Source organism: Megalopta genalis, chromosome 6 (assembly GCF_051020955.1).
Source record: "Megalopta genalis isolate 19385.01 chromosome 6, iyMegGena1_principal, whole genome shotgun sequence".
Lineage (NCBI taxonomy): Eukaryota > Metazoa > Arthropoda > Insecta > Hymenoptera > Halictidae > Megalopta > Megalopta genalis.
The window spans coordinates 23159293-23174043 of record NC_135018.1 but is presented as its reverse complement, the minus strand read 5'-3'; the positions used below and the strand labels follow the sequence as shown (position 1 = coordinate 23174043).

Sequence of the window (14751 nt, the reverse complement as noted above, 5' to 3'; positions counted from 1 at the left end):
AACTGATTCGTTGTAAGGAGAAAAACGAGCGAGGACAGCACGTAACACGACGAAACAGTGTCGCGCGGCGTTTCACGATCGCCGGGGTGGGAGTGGAACCGTTTTCTACGGGAAATAGGGGCGCGAAACGTGGCCTGGCGTAGGGGTCGGCGACGACATCCCCCGACGATGGAGGGAAGCAAATAGAGCTTTTCGAAGACCTTTGTCAGCGTTTAGTACTCAGACGACCGTAAGAATTTTCCGCGAGCCAGCCGCGATGTGCCGTACGGTTTAATGGCTATGCACATGTTTTCCGTGCCGGAGTTTTTCCCCCGTAAATCCCGCGTTACGCGGAACACTCGTCGACATTAATTCGCCGCCGGGGCGTTTCGCGTACCCTCCCGAATAGTTGCACGCGTTTCGAATAAATTTTTTCCGGTTTCAGTTTATCTGTCTTCCGTCATGGAAAGACTCTTCCGTCCGCGTGAATTGTTGTAACGAAATGCGGAATTATTCACGAACGGTAACGTTCTCGTATTTCACGACCGCTAACCGTGTATTCCGCGACATTTTCTCCCCTTTCTATCATCGTCTATTAATGCCTGTGGAGGAAACCACCGCTCAAATATGGAATACCATTTTCGATTTCGGATGACGTTCCGACGAAATCAATCGTAAGAAAATCAGAACCTTTTTTACTGCTATTCGATCGTATATTTAGGTTCAGTTGTATTTAGGTCTACCGGAAAGTTCTGTCCGTTTTTTAATTGAAATATAACGCAATTTTCATGCATTTAATAATATTTATTATAGACAACACACACACACACACACACAGATAGAGAGAGAGAGAGAGAGAGAGAGACCTGATGTGCTCCTAGCTGAAAATTGCGACCACGGGGGTGCGAGACGGTGACGGGGGTCAAGAGGCGTTGTTTGTTTATAATCGGCTGGACTCGAGTCCCTCGTTTCGTGGAAATTCAGTGTTGTAGCTAACTTTTCTGCCAATGATAACTTTTCTGCTGCTGACGATACAAGCTCATAGAACGCTATTGAACACGATGTTGTCTGATCGGCAACGTCGGGCACTGTATTCCTTTCGTGACTTAGCGAAAACAAATGCTTCCTAGTTTAACAAAACATTAGGTCTACCGGAAAGTTCTGTCCGTGTTTGAATTGAAATAGAACACAATTTTCATACATTTAATAATATTTATTATAGAATAAACTTTCCATCGTTACTTATGACTTCTTGCCAGCGTGATGGCAACTTGTAAATGCCATTTTTTAAAAATGATTTATTTTTAGAGGCGAAGAACTCGACTAGTGCTTGGTTGACATCAGCTTCAGTTTTGAATTTTTTTTCCTGCAAAAAGTTTTGCAAAGAGCGAATCAAGTGATAATCGGAGGGTGCTAGGTCTGGGGAGTATGGTGGATGAGACAGAATTTCCCAGCCTAGCTCTGCGATTTTCTGACGAGTCGCCAAAGCAGCGTGTGGTCTGGCATTATCATCGGTAGCCATGTTTTCACGATCGCGTCTCACTTAATAATGACATGAGACATCTTTGTTTCAGTTTATTTAGAAGAGTACGTGTGTGTAAATGCAATGATAAAGAGAGAGATAGTCATATATGTTTCAAATCAACATGTGCATATGGATTGAAACTTGAAGTGACACTATCGGACAGAACTTTCCAGTAGATCTAATAGATTAGTTTTACGATTCGAACGCACAGACAAATTGCAATGTCGAACGTCATAGTTAAAAAGAGGACGAAAAATGTAAGCAGAAATATTAGGGTAGATCGGGATAGTTTTATTGCTTTTATTGACTAAAGCTAGAAATAATTTTAACCTTTTTAGTGTCTCAGATTTGGCACAAATGATTCATATTTAATCATTTTCCTGTGCAGGATGTGAGCTACGCAGTCCGAATAAATTATATTTCGTGTTGATTTAGAGGTAGAGAAAATTTTGGATCGATAAAAGGTTTAGTTAGACATTACAAATGTCTTTTTCTTAGTGACGTCGCATATTGCGTTCCAGGAATCATTTTTCTTGAGATAATAATAAATAAATATCTCGTAATTCCCCTTTCTTTCTGATTTTTCTCACGTAATTAATCTTGTAGCGTTCTTGGAATCTTTTTCCACTCTTTCATATTTTCTGTTCTTTGCTTTATAGCCTTTTTATCTTTCACTAGATAGCGGCCCATCTGCTATATTGGCCCTCTATAGCTCGCTATAATTTTGAAGTCATGTGCTGGTTTATCAATGTTTTTAATTTTCGTTCTATAGTATCTATATATACTACTTCGTTTTATACTACTATCTATACTACTATCTACTATGATTCTAATCCCCTCAATTATAACATCAGAAATATGTTTTGTTCTTTCATACAACTTTAACTTAAATTCTGTATTTCTGTTTTCTCAAATATTGTCTGCATATTTTCCTGTTTTTATCCACCGAATGGAATAAGTTGACGAACGATATATTGACGAATTAAGACCAAAGATTACGTACCGGAGCTGAACTTTTCCATGAGCCTGTAACGAAATCACGTTTGACCACTCGAACGACCATGTTTCGACGTTACCTCACGATTTCGCAAACCGAGACGGAACACATGGGGAATCGAAGTCCCCGATCGGAGATCGATAACCGAATCGAGAAGATACTACAAGCGAGAAGCAAGACGGCCGAGTTCGTGATCGGAGCACCTGGGGAGCACAGATCGGTCGAATCAGCGTGTCGGAACGAACGTAAAATCGGATCCTGTTTTTTGAGATCAGCCGCTCTAAACCGCGACAAGCCGCGCCGTTCGTGTACGGAAAGTTCCGTGAGAAATTTTCTCGTGACCCGTGTCCTTTAATTTGCATCTACTTGCGGACTTAATGATCGGAGACGCGTGTTGTTCCCGCGGAGTCGCGGTACCTGTGGGGCCGACGCGTAATGAAATTCGAGAGGAAAATCAGCGTGAACGGGCCGCCGAGAGGCCGGGCTGAGTCGAGAGGCCGACGCGACGTTTCGAACGTGACGTGGCCAGTCCTATCATTTTATGCAAATAAAAGCGGAGAACGCTTGATTTCCCTTGGTGTTCGGCGCCAGCGACGACGATGTCGTCCTCGACGGCGTCGCACACGCCACGATGCTGACCGGAAACGCGACCGCGTTTGGTCAGCTTTTGGATTATTATTCTCTAATGGGAACGGGTACATCGACACTCTCTACCGAGGAAAAAAGAATTCGGATACGCGCGTGGAACTGTGACTTTCTCGTTTGCACGTCGATTATGTTAGGACACGTGTATCGGTGGCTGCAGATGGTTCGGTTTGTTGCCAAGTAGCAAACATTTTAACACATTGACAGCCGGCCCCGCGAAAACGCGGGTTTTTGAGTCTGTCGCTTGAGCGCCGGCCCCGCGAAAACGCGGGTTTTTGAGTCTGTCGCTTGAGCGCCGGCCCCGCGAAAACGCGGATTTCTGAGTCTGTAATAAATATATGTAATAATCCACCATGAAATGAGAAACTGTATTTTTTTTTATAATTATAAATTAAAAATTTCGATGTTGTTTAAATTTTTAATTACCGTTAATAAATAAAATAAATGTACTATTTTACGAAAATATTCGCGTTCGGGGTTTAAGTGGCCGATACGTTGCCGGCGCACAGGCTTTAAATGTCTCTTAGGTCGCCGGCTGTCAATGTGTTAAGAGCGTTTATTGGTGTAGAATACGGGAGTGCCTCGTTTGTACGAGCTAATTGATACAGAATCTCGTATACTTGTGGCAAATAAGTTGAAGTATATAAGTCAAAGTTATTACGTGTGTAAAAGAACATTTAATACATTGAACGCCATTCGGTTGTATTTAATTCACGTTGTCAGCAGGACACATGAATTGTATTGGGTTGGTAACTAAATAATTGCCGATTTGTTCAATGAAATAAAAAAATTTTTTTTTTACTTGAAATGAAGTTTAATCTGCTAAGGAAGGGGAACCCATTACCCTCGAGAGAGGGGCCTAGAGCTCGCTGATCGGTGTTTGACCTGGCCTGAAAATTGCTGTCCGTACGAAGAAGCTGTTGAACAACTCTGGTCTAGATTCTAGATGATATAACATTCACAATAACTTTTTGGAGATTTCGTTTTGGGAATTACTGAATAATTCAATATTAACCCTTTGCTGACGAGACACTCTGACACGCGTGTGTCCGCCTTAACGGGAAGTCTTGGGAGTATTTCGTGAGAAAGTAGTATACGCATGAAGATTCGTTTGTAACACTTATACATATATTTTGTACTATAAACAAACGTTTGCTAGATGATATACACAAGATATCAATAATAGTATATCAATATAATTAACTTTATACGGAAATCTTACCTGTAATATGAGAGATACGTTGTTTTGAAAAATTCGTACAAGACTGCTGTCCTCACGCACGAATCCAGCATTTGAGATCAAGATAAGGTCAGATAAGGTAAGGCGCAAAAATGAGCATCGATCGAGAGTGCAGAATGCGCGGATAGGCTAGTAGTGGATTAAAGACAGAGGTCCGCGTTCTAAATGAAACGTATATCCTATTTCTAAATAGTTAAAGTTAATGTGGTCTCGTTAATTAAATATTATTGATATTATTATATAATATTCGGTTGTGGCAACTAAGTAATTGCCGATTTGTTCAATGAAATAAAAAAATTTCTTTTTTACTTGAAATGAAGTTTAATCTGTAATGTATTTTCCATTTTGTTCGATGACCTTTTGCCATCTCTCTGACAACTTAAAAATTCCACGCTCGTAGAAAGTCTGATCCTTTTCGGCCAAAAACTGAGTTAAGTGAGATTTTACAGCGTCATCATCATTAAAAGTTTTACCACGAAGGGAATTGTCCAGGGATCGAAATAAGTGGTAATCCGATGGCGCGAGATCAGGGCTATATGGTGGGTGTAACATCAATTCCCAACCAATATATATAATTTTTGCCGAGTGGACAAAGACGTGTGCGGCCTAGCATTGTCCTGCTGGAAAATGACACCTTTACGATTGACCAATTCTGGTCGCTTTTCCTTGACCGCTGCATTCAATTTGTCCAGTTGCTAACATTCACGGATAATAAAAAATAACATAATAATAATAATAATAATAATAATAATTTTATAATATAACATTCACGGATATCATAAAAATGGGAGTGAGAGACATCTATAACTGAAATCGGCAATTACTTAGTTGCCAACCCAATACGTTCGTACGTCGATTGTGTTAAAACACGTGTATCGCTGGCTCCACATGTTTCAATTGGTATTCATATAGTAAACGTTTCAGGAGACCGTAAGAAGGGAAACTGTTATTGTTAGGGTATAATATATACTCTATATAATCGTCCAAAATATTCATCTATTGTTCGTAAATTTCCACAATCGGATTTTAAGGAACGAATCAGACGTCGTCTACGTAATGTTTAAAAGCTGCTATCTGAAATATTTGAAATATGGAAATTATAACTGTCACGTTCCATTAGTAATTTACATGATTTCATAATAGCTATTCGTTCTCGTTCTACTTTTGCGAAATTGGGTATCCGGTAACTTGTGAAATGGATAGCGCGCGCATTAATACATTCTTCGAAATCGTTAGGAGCCAATAAATGATTGCGATACTACGTAAGCCTACGTTCTCATAACACGATCGTTTCTCAAACACAAAGAATTCGAAATATAATTTTAACGGCATTAGAGAAGCTTGTTCACTGCTTCGATACTTCAGTTGCGATTTCTTAGAAGAAAATCGACTCAGCAGAAAACAAATGTGTAGGAGAAAATTCACCGGTCCTGACCTCGCTCTCCGAGAATTTTTCCTCATCGAATTAGGATTCTCATTCGCAAAACTACAGTAGAACCTCGATTGTATGGTTTTCCAATATCAGAATAATCTGTATTTTAAGTACTCTTTATACTTGTAATCAGCTCAATCTAAGCCGAATCAAAGAGAAAACAATTTATTGTATAAATCAATAAAGATAATATCTGAGACACTTTAACCAAGTAACTGTTCTATTATCTGAATATTTATGTCACTTTGCTTAGACCGGATAATCGAAGTTCTGCTGTACTGTAACGTCCCATAAGCAGGGCTGGGGAAAAGTAGATTTTTGAAATACTAAATAGACTATACATATTTTTATCTTCTCGTGTAATACAACATTTGAAAAATCAGCTTTTATTGAAATATAATAGTTACCGTTTACTATTTCAAAAATTATTTTCCCCCAGCTCTGTCCATAAGTCCGTGCCGTTTATTGTTCCCACTTTATTTAAATATCTATCAATCGATAAATCCCGCGTTCGATCCGCTAAATTACGAATATTGTGCTTATCTAATTCGGTTGAACGTCCGGAACGCGGTTGATCTTCAAGATCCAAATTTCATTTACGAGATTAATCATATCTTCCTTACACGTATGAGTGGATAAATCACCTTCCCTATAATCGATACAAATATTTGTTCCGCCTCTCATTCTTAATTTCTCGCTGTGTACATAGACAAAGTGCTCGCCGTTCGTTAATTTTTCCTCTCGACTGTCATCTCTAGACCGAACTCGGTCAATTAAAGTCTTTTCTGTCGGTCGCTAATTGCTCGGTGTTTATCGAACACACCACAATCATGGGACGATCTAATATATCCGTTTAACAAATATAGCCAACAAAAATGATGTGTCAACTGTGAAACGTGCACGGACAAAAAGTAGTTTTTTCGGCGTTTATCTCGGCAGCTCGTGCCTTGAAATTTGCAGCAAAAACACAGAGTCATCACCGTTTGGCTAGATAAAGGGGAAAACTGAAAAATCCGACCAAAAATATCCTGCCACGAGGACAGCTGGTTCCTCGTTTTTCTTGCGATTTCAAACGCGCAGCCGTCCGCGTGCCACCGCAATTTTCACCGCAATTCATACTTTCATACGGAAACAGCGGTCGCACTTAACCAGTCCGTATCGATTCCCACGGGACCATAGGCGGCACGTGTCGGCGAATACGTGTTTACACCGTCCTGGGACTCGCTTCACGCGCCGTTTCAGCCGTGCGTTCCGCATTCGGTCCGCGTTCTCCGATCGCTTTACACCTGCACGCCGGTCTTTCTCTTGTTGGCTGGTCGCGGACCAGCTTCCTACGATTACTCTCTCCGTAAACGAGGCGGCTTCCATTAAGATAATGAACCAATATCAATAAACTGAGATCGATTCTGCCGTGCGATTTAATGCCGGCCACCGTCGGTACGTGTCGCGGAGTGTAACAACGAAGCTCCGTGAACTCCGCGTGACAAAATTGCTGTGTAAAGATCAATTTATGCTATCTGTTCTCAGACGAGGAACGTTCCACATCGGAGACACGATTTAGTACATGCGCTATCGGTCGACGTACGAAAACGAAAAGCTGCAAACATAAGTGGTGGGGTCACCGTTTCAAAATGTTTTCGCATCTATGTCGCACGGTGGCCGATTCTTTCTAAAAATAGGACGAAAATCATTATGACGTGAAAGCTTGCTTTTTATCGAGAGGTAACGAAAGAGAAAATATACCTTATTCATCTTCGTAAATACACGTACCGTTTCTGTTAAATAATGACATCACGTTATTATTGATTTCGACTTTTCTTTTATTGACGAACCAATCAGCTTCGTTATTAAACAGTACGATTTATTTATTTATTTAATGTTCATACAATAGACAATACCTATTGAACAATAATAAGTCGAACTACATAACAGTTTTCCACTTGCGAAACAGTGTTCCTTTTTATTTTTGTCGCATTTTCTAAGGTAATTATGCGTTGCTTCGTGGTCCATAAAACTTCAAAGAAAAGGAAAACGTGCGAAGAATATCGAATTTTATTCGAATAGTTTATTAAAAATTGACTTATTTGTATGTACTAACTCAGTAGGGTTTTCGTGTATTATAATAAATTATATCGGTCAAGCTACGTGAGAGATAATTTACTGGATTAATCTTTTAATTATGAATAACTAGTTAATTCGTTGTTCATCTTTCCTGTCGTCATCTGATTCAAATCTTACTTTCAAATCTTTACGTAGCAAATTTTCTCCTAGATATTTTGTTTCCTTCAGATTAATGTTTATCTTTTGGCTGTGGATATAAGTGATTATTAATTTGAACCAGCTGCTAGATAATTCATGAAACGCTTGTAACTCTTAATCGAAATGGAATTGAGTTCGGTTATTCGAGAGCTAATATATATATATGCATCGAGACAATTGTCCTTGGTAACTAGAAACTTTGTTATAAACAATATCAGATGAGCAGGTGCACTATCGCGACACAAGGCTACGTTGTCAACGAGAAAGTTCTTGGCTAGTAAAAGCTAACTGTAAACGGAGCACTTCCCGCATTCATTGTATGCCAATGACTTTCATCTATCACCGAAGAAGATGCATGTGTGACATTTACGGCGTCTGGGATACGACTACTGCAGTTCCGAAAATTGTTCCGCAAAACAGTTTCTAAAATTGTTTCGGGGGTTGACATACACTCGTGTAACAAATTATAAGATACTGTCGCTGAAAATACCGTCTCACACGATATAATTAAACGAAATTGGTAAAAATCGTTGATACTAGCAACGAGCAAACTCTTCTTCCATCTGTCCCGTTGAATTAAGCGTTGAATTAAGAATAAATGAAGAAAATTTTGTAGTTCAGCTTGGGGATGTAGATGTTCATAAAGCAAGAATGTTAACTTAGATCTCGATGGTGGAATATCCATTAGTTTAATAAAAATTTGGATTTTCCCATTGCTAATACTAAACATCTTCAACAGTCAAGTTTTCTTACACCGTACAGGACATTATTTTTGTCCGTAGCAACTTACAATTGAATAGATTAGAATCATAGTGGTGTAAGTGATATTTTCGAAAGTTTTGGCTTTTATCTTAAAATGTAATCTATATATGCCAAAATGTTGAAACGATCGGTGAAATAAATGATAAAGTAACTGATGTTTAATAAAAATTTGGATTTTCCCATTGCTAATACTAAACATCTTCAACAGTCAAGTTTTCTTACACAGTATAGGACATTATTTTTGTCCGTAGCAACTTACAATTGAATAGATTAGAATCATAGTGGTGTAAGTGATATTTTCGAAAATTTTGGCTTTTATCTTAAAATGTAATCTATATATGCCAAAATGTTGAAACGATCGGTGAAATAAATGATAAAGTAACTGATGTTTAATAAAAATTTGGATTTTCCCATTGCTAATACTAAACATCTTCAACAGTCAAGTTTTCTTACACCGTATAGGACATTATTTTTGTCCGTAGCAACTTACAATTGAATAGATTAGAATCATAGTGGTGTAAGTGATATTTTCGAAAATTTTGGCTTTTATCTTAAAATGTAATCTATATATGCCAAAATGTTGAAACGATCGGTGAAATAAATGATAAAGTAACTGAACCCTGAATTACCTTAACAATAAATGTTATCAATAAATAATACACATATTACTAAACAATAACACTGCCCGTTTCCCACAATGAGGAAAACATGGCTTATGCCGCTATAATGCCAACCGTATAATTCAACCCGATAACTCAATTGTCTCTAATCGAATCTCTATCATAGCTGCTTGAATTGAAAATTTCTTGTATTATTGGTTCAATTTGTGGATCTATTTGTTAAAACTAAATAGCATTGTTTCGCAAACAATGCTGTTTAGCAATAAATATGAGGCGCATTCGGAGTGCCACGTAATTATGTCCACCAGCGTGGGTGCGGACATCGTTGTGTAGCTTCTAAAGGTGACGGAACCAATATCCAGCAGGTGGATCCGTAACAATTTTACAGCGGTGGGGTCGCAAACTTTGCTCTCAGACCCTGTATAATGAAACTGATCGAGTCACTAGTTTTACGGTTTCTGCGCGGCGTCGCATTTTTGAGACGGGCGAACGTACGAACGAGCGGTAGATGGAACACCTTACTCACCGAGAACACTCAGCAGAACGTAAACGAAGCACACCGGCACACTCGGCGACCGCATTTTCCCGCAATCTTCGGGGCACACACAATCCTCGGTCCACCAACCGGCGGTTATGCGAACGAGACGATCGTGGGTAACCGCGAGACGGAAAGAGGACACGCGATCGGCGTACTCGACGTGCCGAAGTCCACGCGGAAACTGGCGGTTTCCTATGGCACGCCGCCGCTAGTATTCCCAACACTTGGACCAGAACAGGCCGTGTACGTTCGTCGACTTTTGCTTTTGCCACGGTTTGCCAGTGGCACGCTGCTACCGGCGGCGGCTCCCTTCGCCGTGGTGGGAACAAGGAAAGGAAGCGGCGGGTGGAGGCGCGCTCTTACATCCGACGCTCAGACCCGTGACCGCCTTCGTGCGGATCGCTCTCCTCTTTCGTCGTCTCTGGTCACCTTCGAGACCGTCTCGCCGAGATCGAAAACGATCCCAGTAACTGTTCAGGCCCGGCATGGTCCCAACAAATGGTCGGCTAGCATGGTCGGCGAAACCGTTTACGACTACAAGCGATTGCGATCACGAGGGACAGACCCTAAATGAAGACCCTTCACAAATAAATCACGACATTGACAACACGAGACAATAAGATGCTACTTCCACTGACGGTTTCTCCACTCCTCCAATTGAGACGATTTCGAACACGCCTGCAAATCAATCAGAACGTTCAACGACTATCGATCAACTAGACTCAACTAGACTGCGGAGTCTATGCATTTTTTGCAAAAGTTGGTAGGTGTAACTTGAAACAGTGAAGAGAATAAAAGAAGCCGAAAGTGTTGATGTATCAATTTCAACTTATGAGAATGATTAAAGAATTAAAATAAATTGTGCTTCGCTACAATGTCTGACGATTTACGCAAACAAGTTTTATTTCGCAGAAACAGTCGCAATGTACACAGGGTGTAGACCAATGAGGTTATTTGAAGTAACTTTTTCCTTAGCGAAAATGCAATCCGCGGCTTCGTTTACGAGTTATTAACGAAAAACACTGGCCAATGAGAGGCAAGCTCGACTGGCTCGGTCGTCTCGCGCCAGCCGATCTTGCCTCTTATTGGTCACTGTTTTTCGTTGATAACTCGTAAACGAAGCCGCGGATTGCATTTTCCCTAAGGAAAAAGTTACTTGAAATGACCTCAGGAACCCCCTACTTCCGGATTGCGAGACATTTTTGGGCCACCCTATGGAGAACCAATCATGACAGAACCGAATTGACGACGAATGTAGTGGACTCCCGTGCGCTAAGTATAGTAACAAATTCGCGTTGTGCTGCATTAAGAGTGGCTACGTCAAAAAACGAAACAATGATGCAACAGAAGTAACTGGCAACGATGAAGGAAACAGTGTAATGCTCAACTGAAGCAGATTTAATTTTCAAACGCGAGTAATTCATGTGTTTTATTTGTCGCGTTGAACGAAGAAACGTGGTACGTGAAAACAATAGTCTCAATTCGCGATATCTTTGACACGATAGAGAAACTCGCTTTGTAGGAACTCGCGTTATACGGATGTTTATTCTGTAACGCAATCAGAATCGGCAAAACACGAGAAATCGGGAAACATCAACACAAAAACATCGCAACCAAATGCGGCTTGTAACACACATCGGTTAAGTTTCAAATAATATATCATAATATGAGCCGTTTATTTTGAAAGTGGCATGAGTCACTTTGTTTTTAAGTCGATATATTTAAGGGTTTGCGTTTTAACACGTTTAAAAATATGGATCCTAACTTTCGAGAAGATTTACTTGTATTTGTTATCTCAGGATACAGATATTTTTCTCAGTATAAATAATTTCGCATAAACATTAAAAAATCACCACTTTTCATTACGGTAAAGTGACTTATGACACTTTCAAAATAAACGGCTCATATATATTCGTGTTAAAGGGTCACTAATTTTTTTAATTTGCGATTATTCAGATTGCAAAGGTACATTTATGAGTTTTTTATTTATTCGATATACAGTTGCGGACAAAATTGAGTGGACAGACAGTGGAAATGGTTATAAATAAAATTTAGTCGAACTAGTATTACTACCGTACTCAGAAGTTTTATATATTACATATCCTTATGGTACATAGAACATTTTGTGCAAAACTCAAGTTAATGTTTATACTTTTGGACACAGAAATCGTACTTAACGGCAAAGTTAGCAAATTTCTCAGGGACAAAAATGAGTGGACAGTCGACTTATTCCGGCGAGAAACATAAACGAACATACGATATAGCTATCCGCCATGCGTAATACTTGCAAACGTAAACAAAACATCTGCACACGTATTTAATTGAAATACAGACTTTGTACAAAGCAGAATAATTGACAGAATGTCTCGAAGAAAAGAAATTTCGTATCAAGATCGACATTTGATTGCTTCGGACTGTCCCAAAAGATTAAGTTATCGTGTGATAGCAGAAAAATACGGAGTATCAAAGAGTGCAGTAGAAAAAATTTATAAAAAATATTTATCACACATACAGTGGAAAATTTAAGAGGTCGCGGTCGAAAACGCTGTATCACTGTAAGAGAAGATCGTCACATTATTCGACAATGTCGTCAAAATCCAAGCATTGCGTCGCGTAATATTCAAGAAACCTTAGAATTAAATGTGTCATCAAAAAAGGATGAGGCGGAGATTACACGAGGCTGGATTAAAATGCTGCAAAGCTAGACGTAAGCCACATATTAATCAAGCAAATGCGAAGAAACGTTTAGCTTTCGCAAAAAAGTATGTTAACACTTTATCGTCCGGTCGTGGTTGAGGCTGCCACTCAGTAAGGACTGGCTTAGTCGCGCGCATTTGCTCCCAGTACCGGCTAAATTTTCGCTATTCATTGTGTTGTGCTTATTCCTTTAAAAATAATAATAAATAATAATAATTATTATAATTATAATTCATAAGGATATGGGGAGGTCAGCATACAGGAGGTCAGCTACTAACAAAACAGTAAAGAAGCGAAAACCGTCGATAGCTAAAAGTCGATTAATAGGCTATCGGTCGATAAGCATTGGCAATCGAAAAGCCGATTAATAGGCTAGCGATCGATAAACATTGGCAATCGAAAAGCCGATAAATAGGCTAGCGGTCGATAAAGTGTTAACATGCCACTGTCATTCTCGAAAAATGTAGTGTGGACTGACGAAAGTAAATTTGAGTTGCGGCAGTTAAAGAAGACGAAGAAAGTGTGGAGGAAGAAGAATGAAACATATAAGAAGCCGTTTATGAAACCAACGATTAAATTTGGCGGAGGGTCGTTGATGGTATGGGGATGCTTCTCTTGGTATGGTGTTGGCAATCGATGGAATAATGAATGCCAACAAGTACATCAATATAGTAAGTGAAAATTTAGAAGAAGCTGTCGTAAAAATGGGACTCGACAAAGATTTTGTGTTGGTTCAAGATGATGATCCGAAACATACAGCGAAGAAAACCAAAAAATTTTTCGAGGATTCTCACATTAACCTACTTGAATGGCCTGCACAGTCCAGATTTAAATTTAATAGAAAACTTGTGGAGTGAATTGGACTCGAAGGTACCATTGGACAAACGGAATAACAAGATCAACTGTTTTCAAAGCTTACAGTCAGCATTTGAAGCAATTAGCAAGGATTATGTTGTAAACCTAATAAACAGTTTTTCACGACGTTTAGAAGCGGCAATTCAAGCAAATGGGGGGCATACTAAATATTAATCTTGCGCTTTGTTAGATGTCCACTCATTTTTGTCCCTGAGAAATTTGCTAACTTTGCCGTTAAGTACGATTTCTGTGTGCGAAAGTATAAACATTAACTCGAGTTTTGCACAAAATGATCTATGCACCATAAGGATATGTAATATACAAAACTTGTGAGTATGGTAGTAATACTAGTTCGACTAAATTTTATTTATAACCATTTCCACTGCCTGTCCACTCAATTTTGTCCGCAACTGTATGTGTTACTTGCTCGCTTAAGAATAAATGTTTTAGTGCTGCTAGCTAGAAGCGGGACTCTCGATCCCGTTAAATTCGGCATATGAATTTGCAATATTCGAGGAAGCAACAATACGGTAGAAACTCCATTATCCGAACATTTATTTGTACAATATTTTCTGGTATCCAAACGTTCCGTTAGCTAATCATTATATTATTCAGATACATTACCTTGTATGAAATTATTCGATAATAGAATGTTTCCGTATCAGGATATTACGGAAATAAACCTTCGGATAAGAGAGTTCCCAGTTACTACATGCCCGACGGTAACCCGGTTAACCCGCTAAGAGCGGGTTACGATCCGAAAGCTCTAAGACTAGGTTCGTAACCGCAACCGCAATCGGTTTCGGTTCTTATTAAGGTAAAAAACTTATTAAGAGAAAAGATCTTATTAAGGTATACAACTTACAAGGTAGAGCTTATTAAGGTAAAAATATACCAATGACTTGAAATATCAAGCTAATCTTTCTGACTTCGTTGCTAGCAACTTTGACATTGAATATCTCAAAAATGATAAGCGATCTGCATCCAAAACCAGATTCAGAAAAACTAGATTCACTTTTACAAGCTCTACCGCTGTGCGAAAAGTCAACGTCAGGCATGGAGAGCTCATGAAATGGGGTTAAAAAAATGTTGGCCCCGGGCAGGTATAACGAAATACAGTAATTTCTCCCTAACTCGCGGTCATATTGCGCGCGAATTTTTGTGCACAATCTGAGCGCGAATTAGGCAGGAATTATTGTGCA

At 39.4% G+C, this 14751-nt stretch overlaps 2 protein-coding genes across 4 annotated transcripts in view; one reads left to right on the top strand and one right to left on the bottom strand.

Moving 5' to 3' along the window:
* LOC143259709 (uncharacterized) overlaps window positions 1–10212 on the bottom strand; it is a 95470-nt gene extending 85258 nt beyond the window's left edge. Inside the window, exon 1 of the mRNA XM_076523082.1 lies at window positions 9986–10212. Coding sequence (XP_076379197.1) covers window positions 9986–10040 — 55 coding nt within the window. The 5' untranslated portion in view covers window positions 10041–10212. The remainder of the gene's footprint in view (window positions 1–9985) is intronic.
* The window catches only part of qin (tudor domain-containing protein qin), a 467903-nt gene that overhangs the window by 86985 nt on the left and 366167 nt on the right, over window positions 1–14751 (top strand). The gene's annotated exons all lie outside the window — the stretch shown is intronic.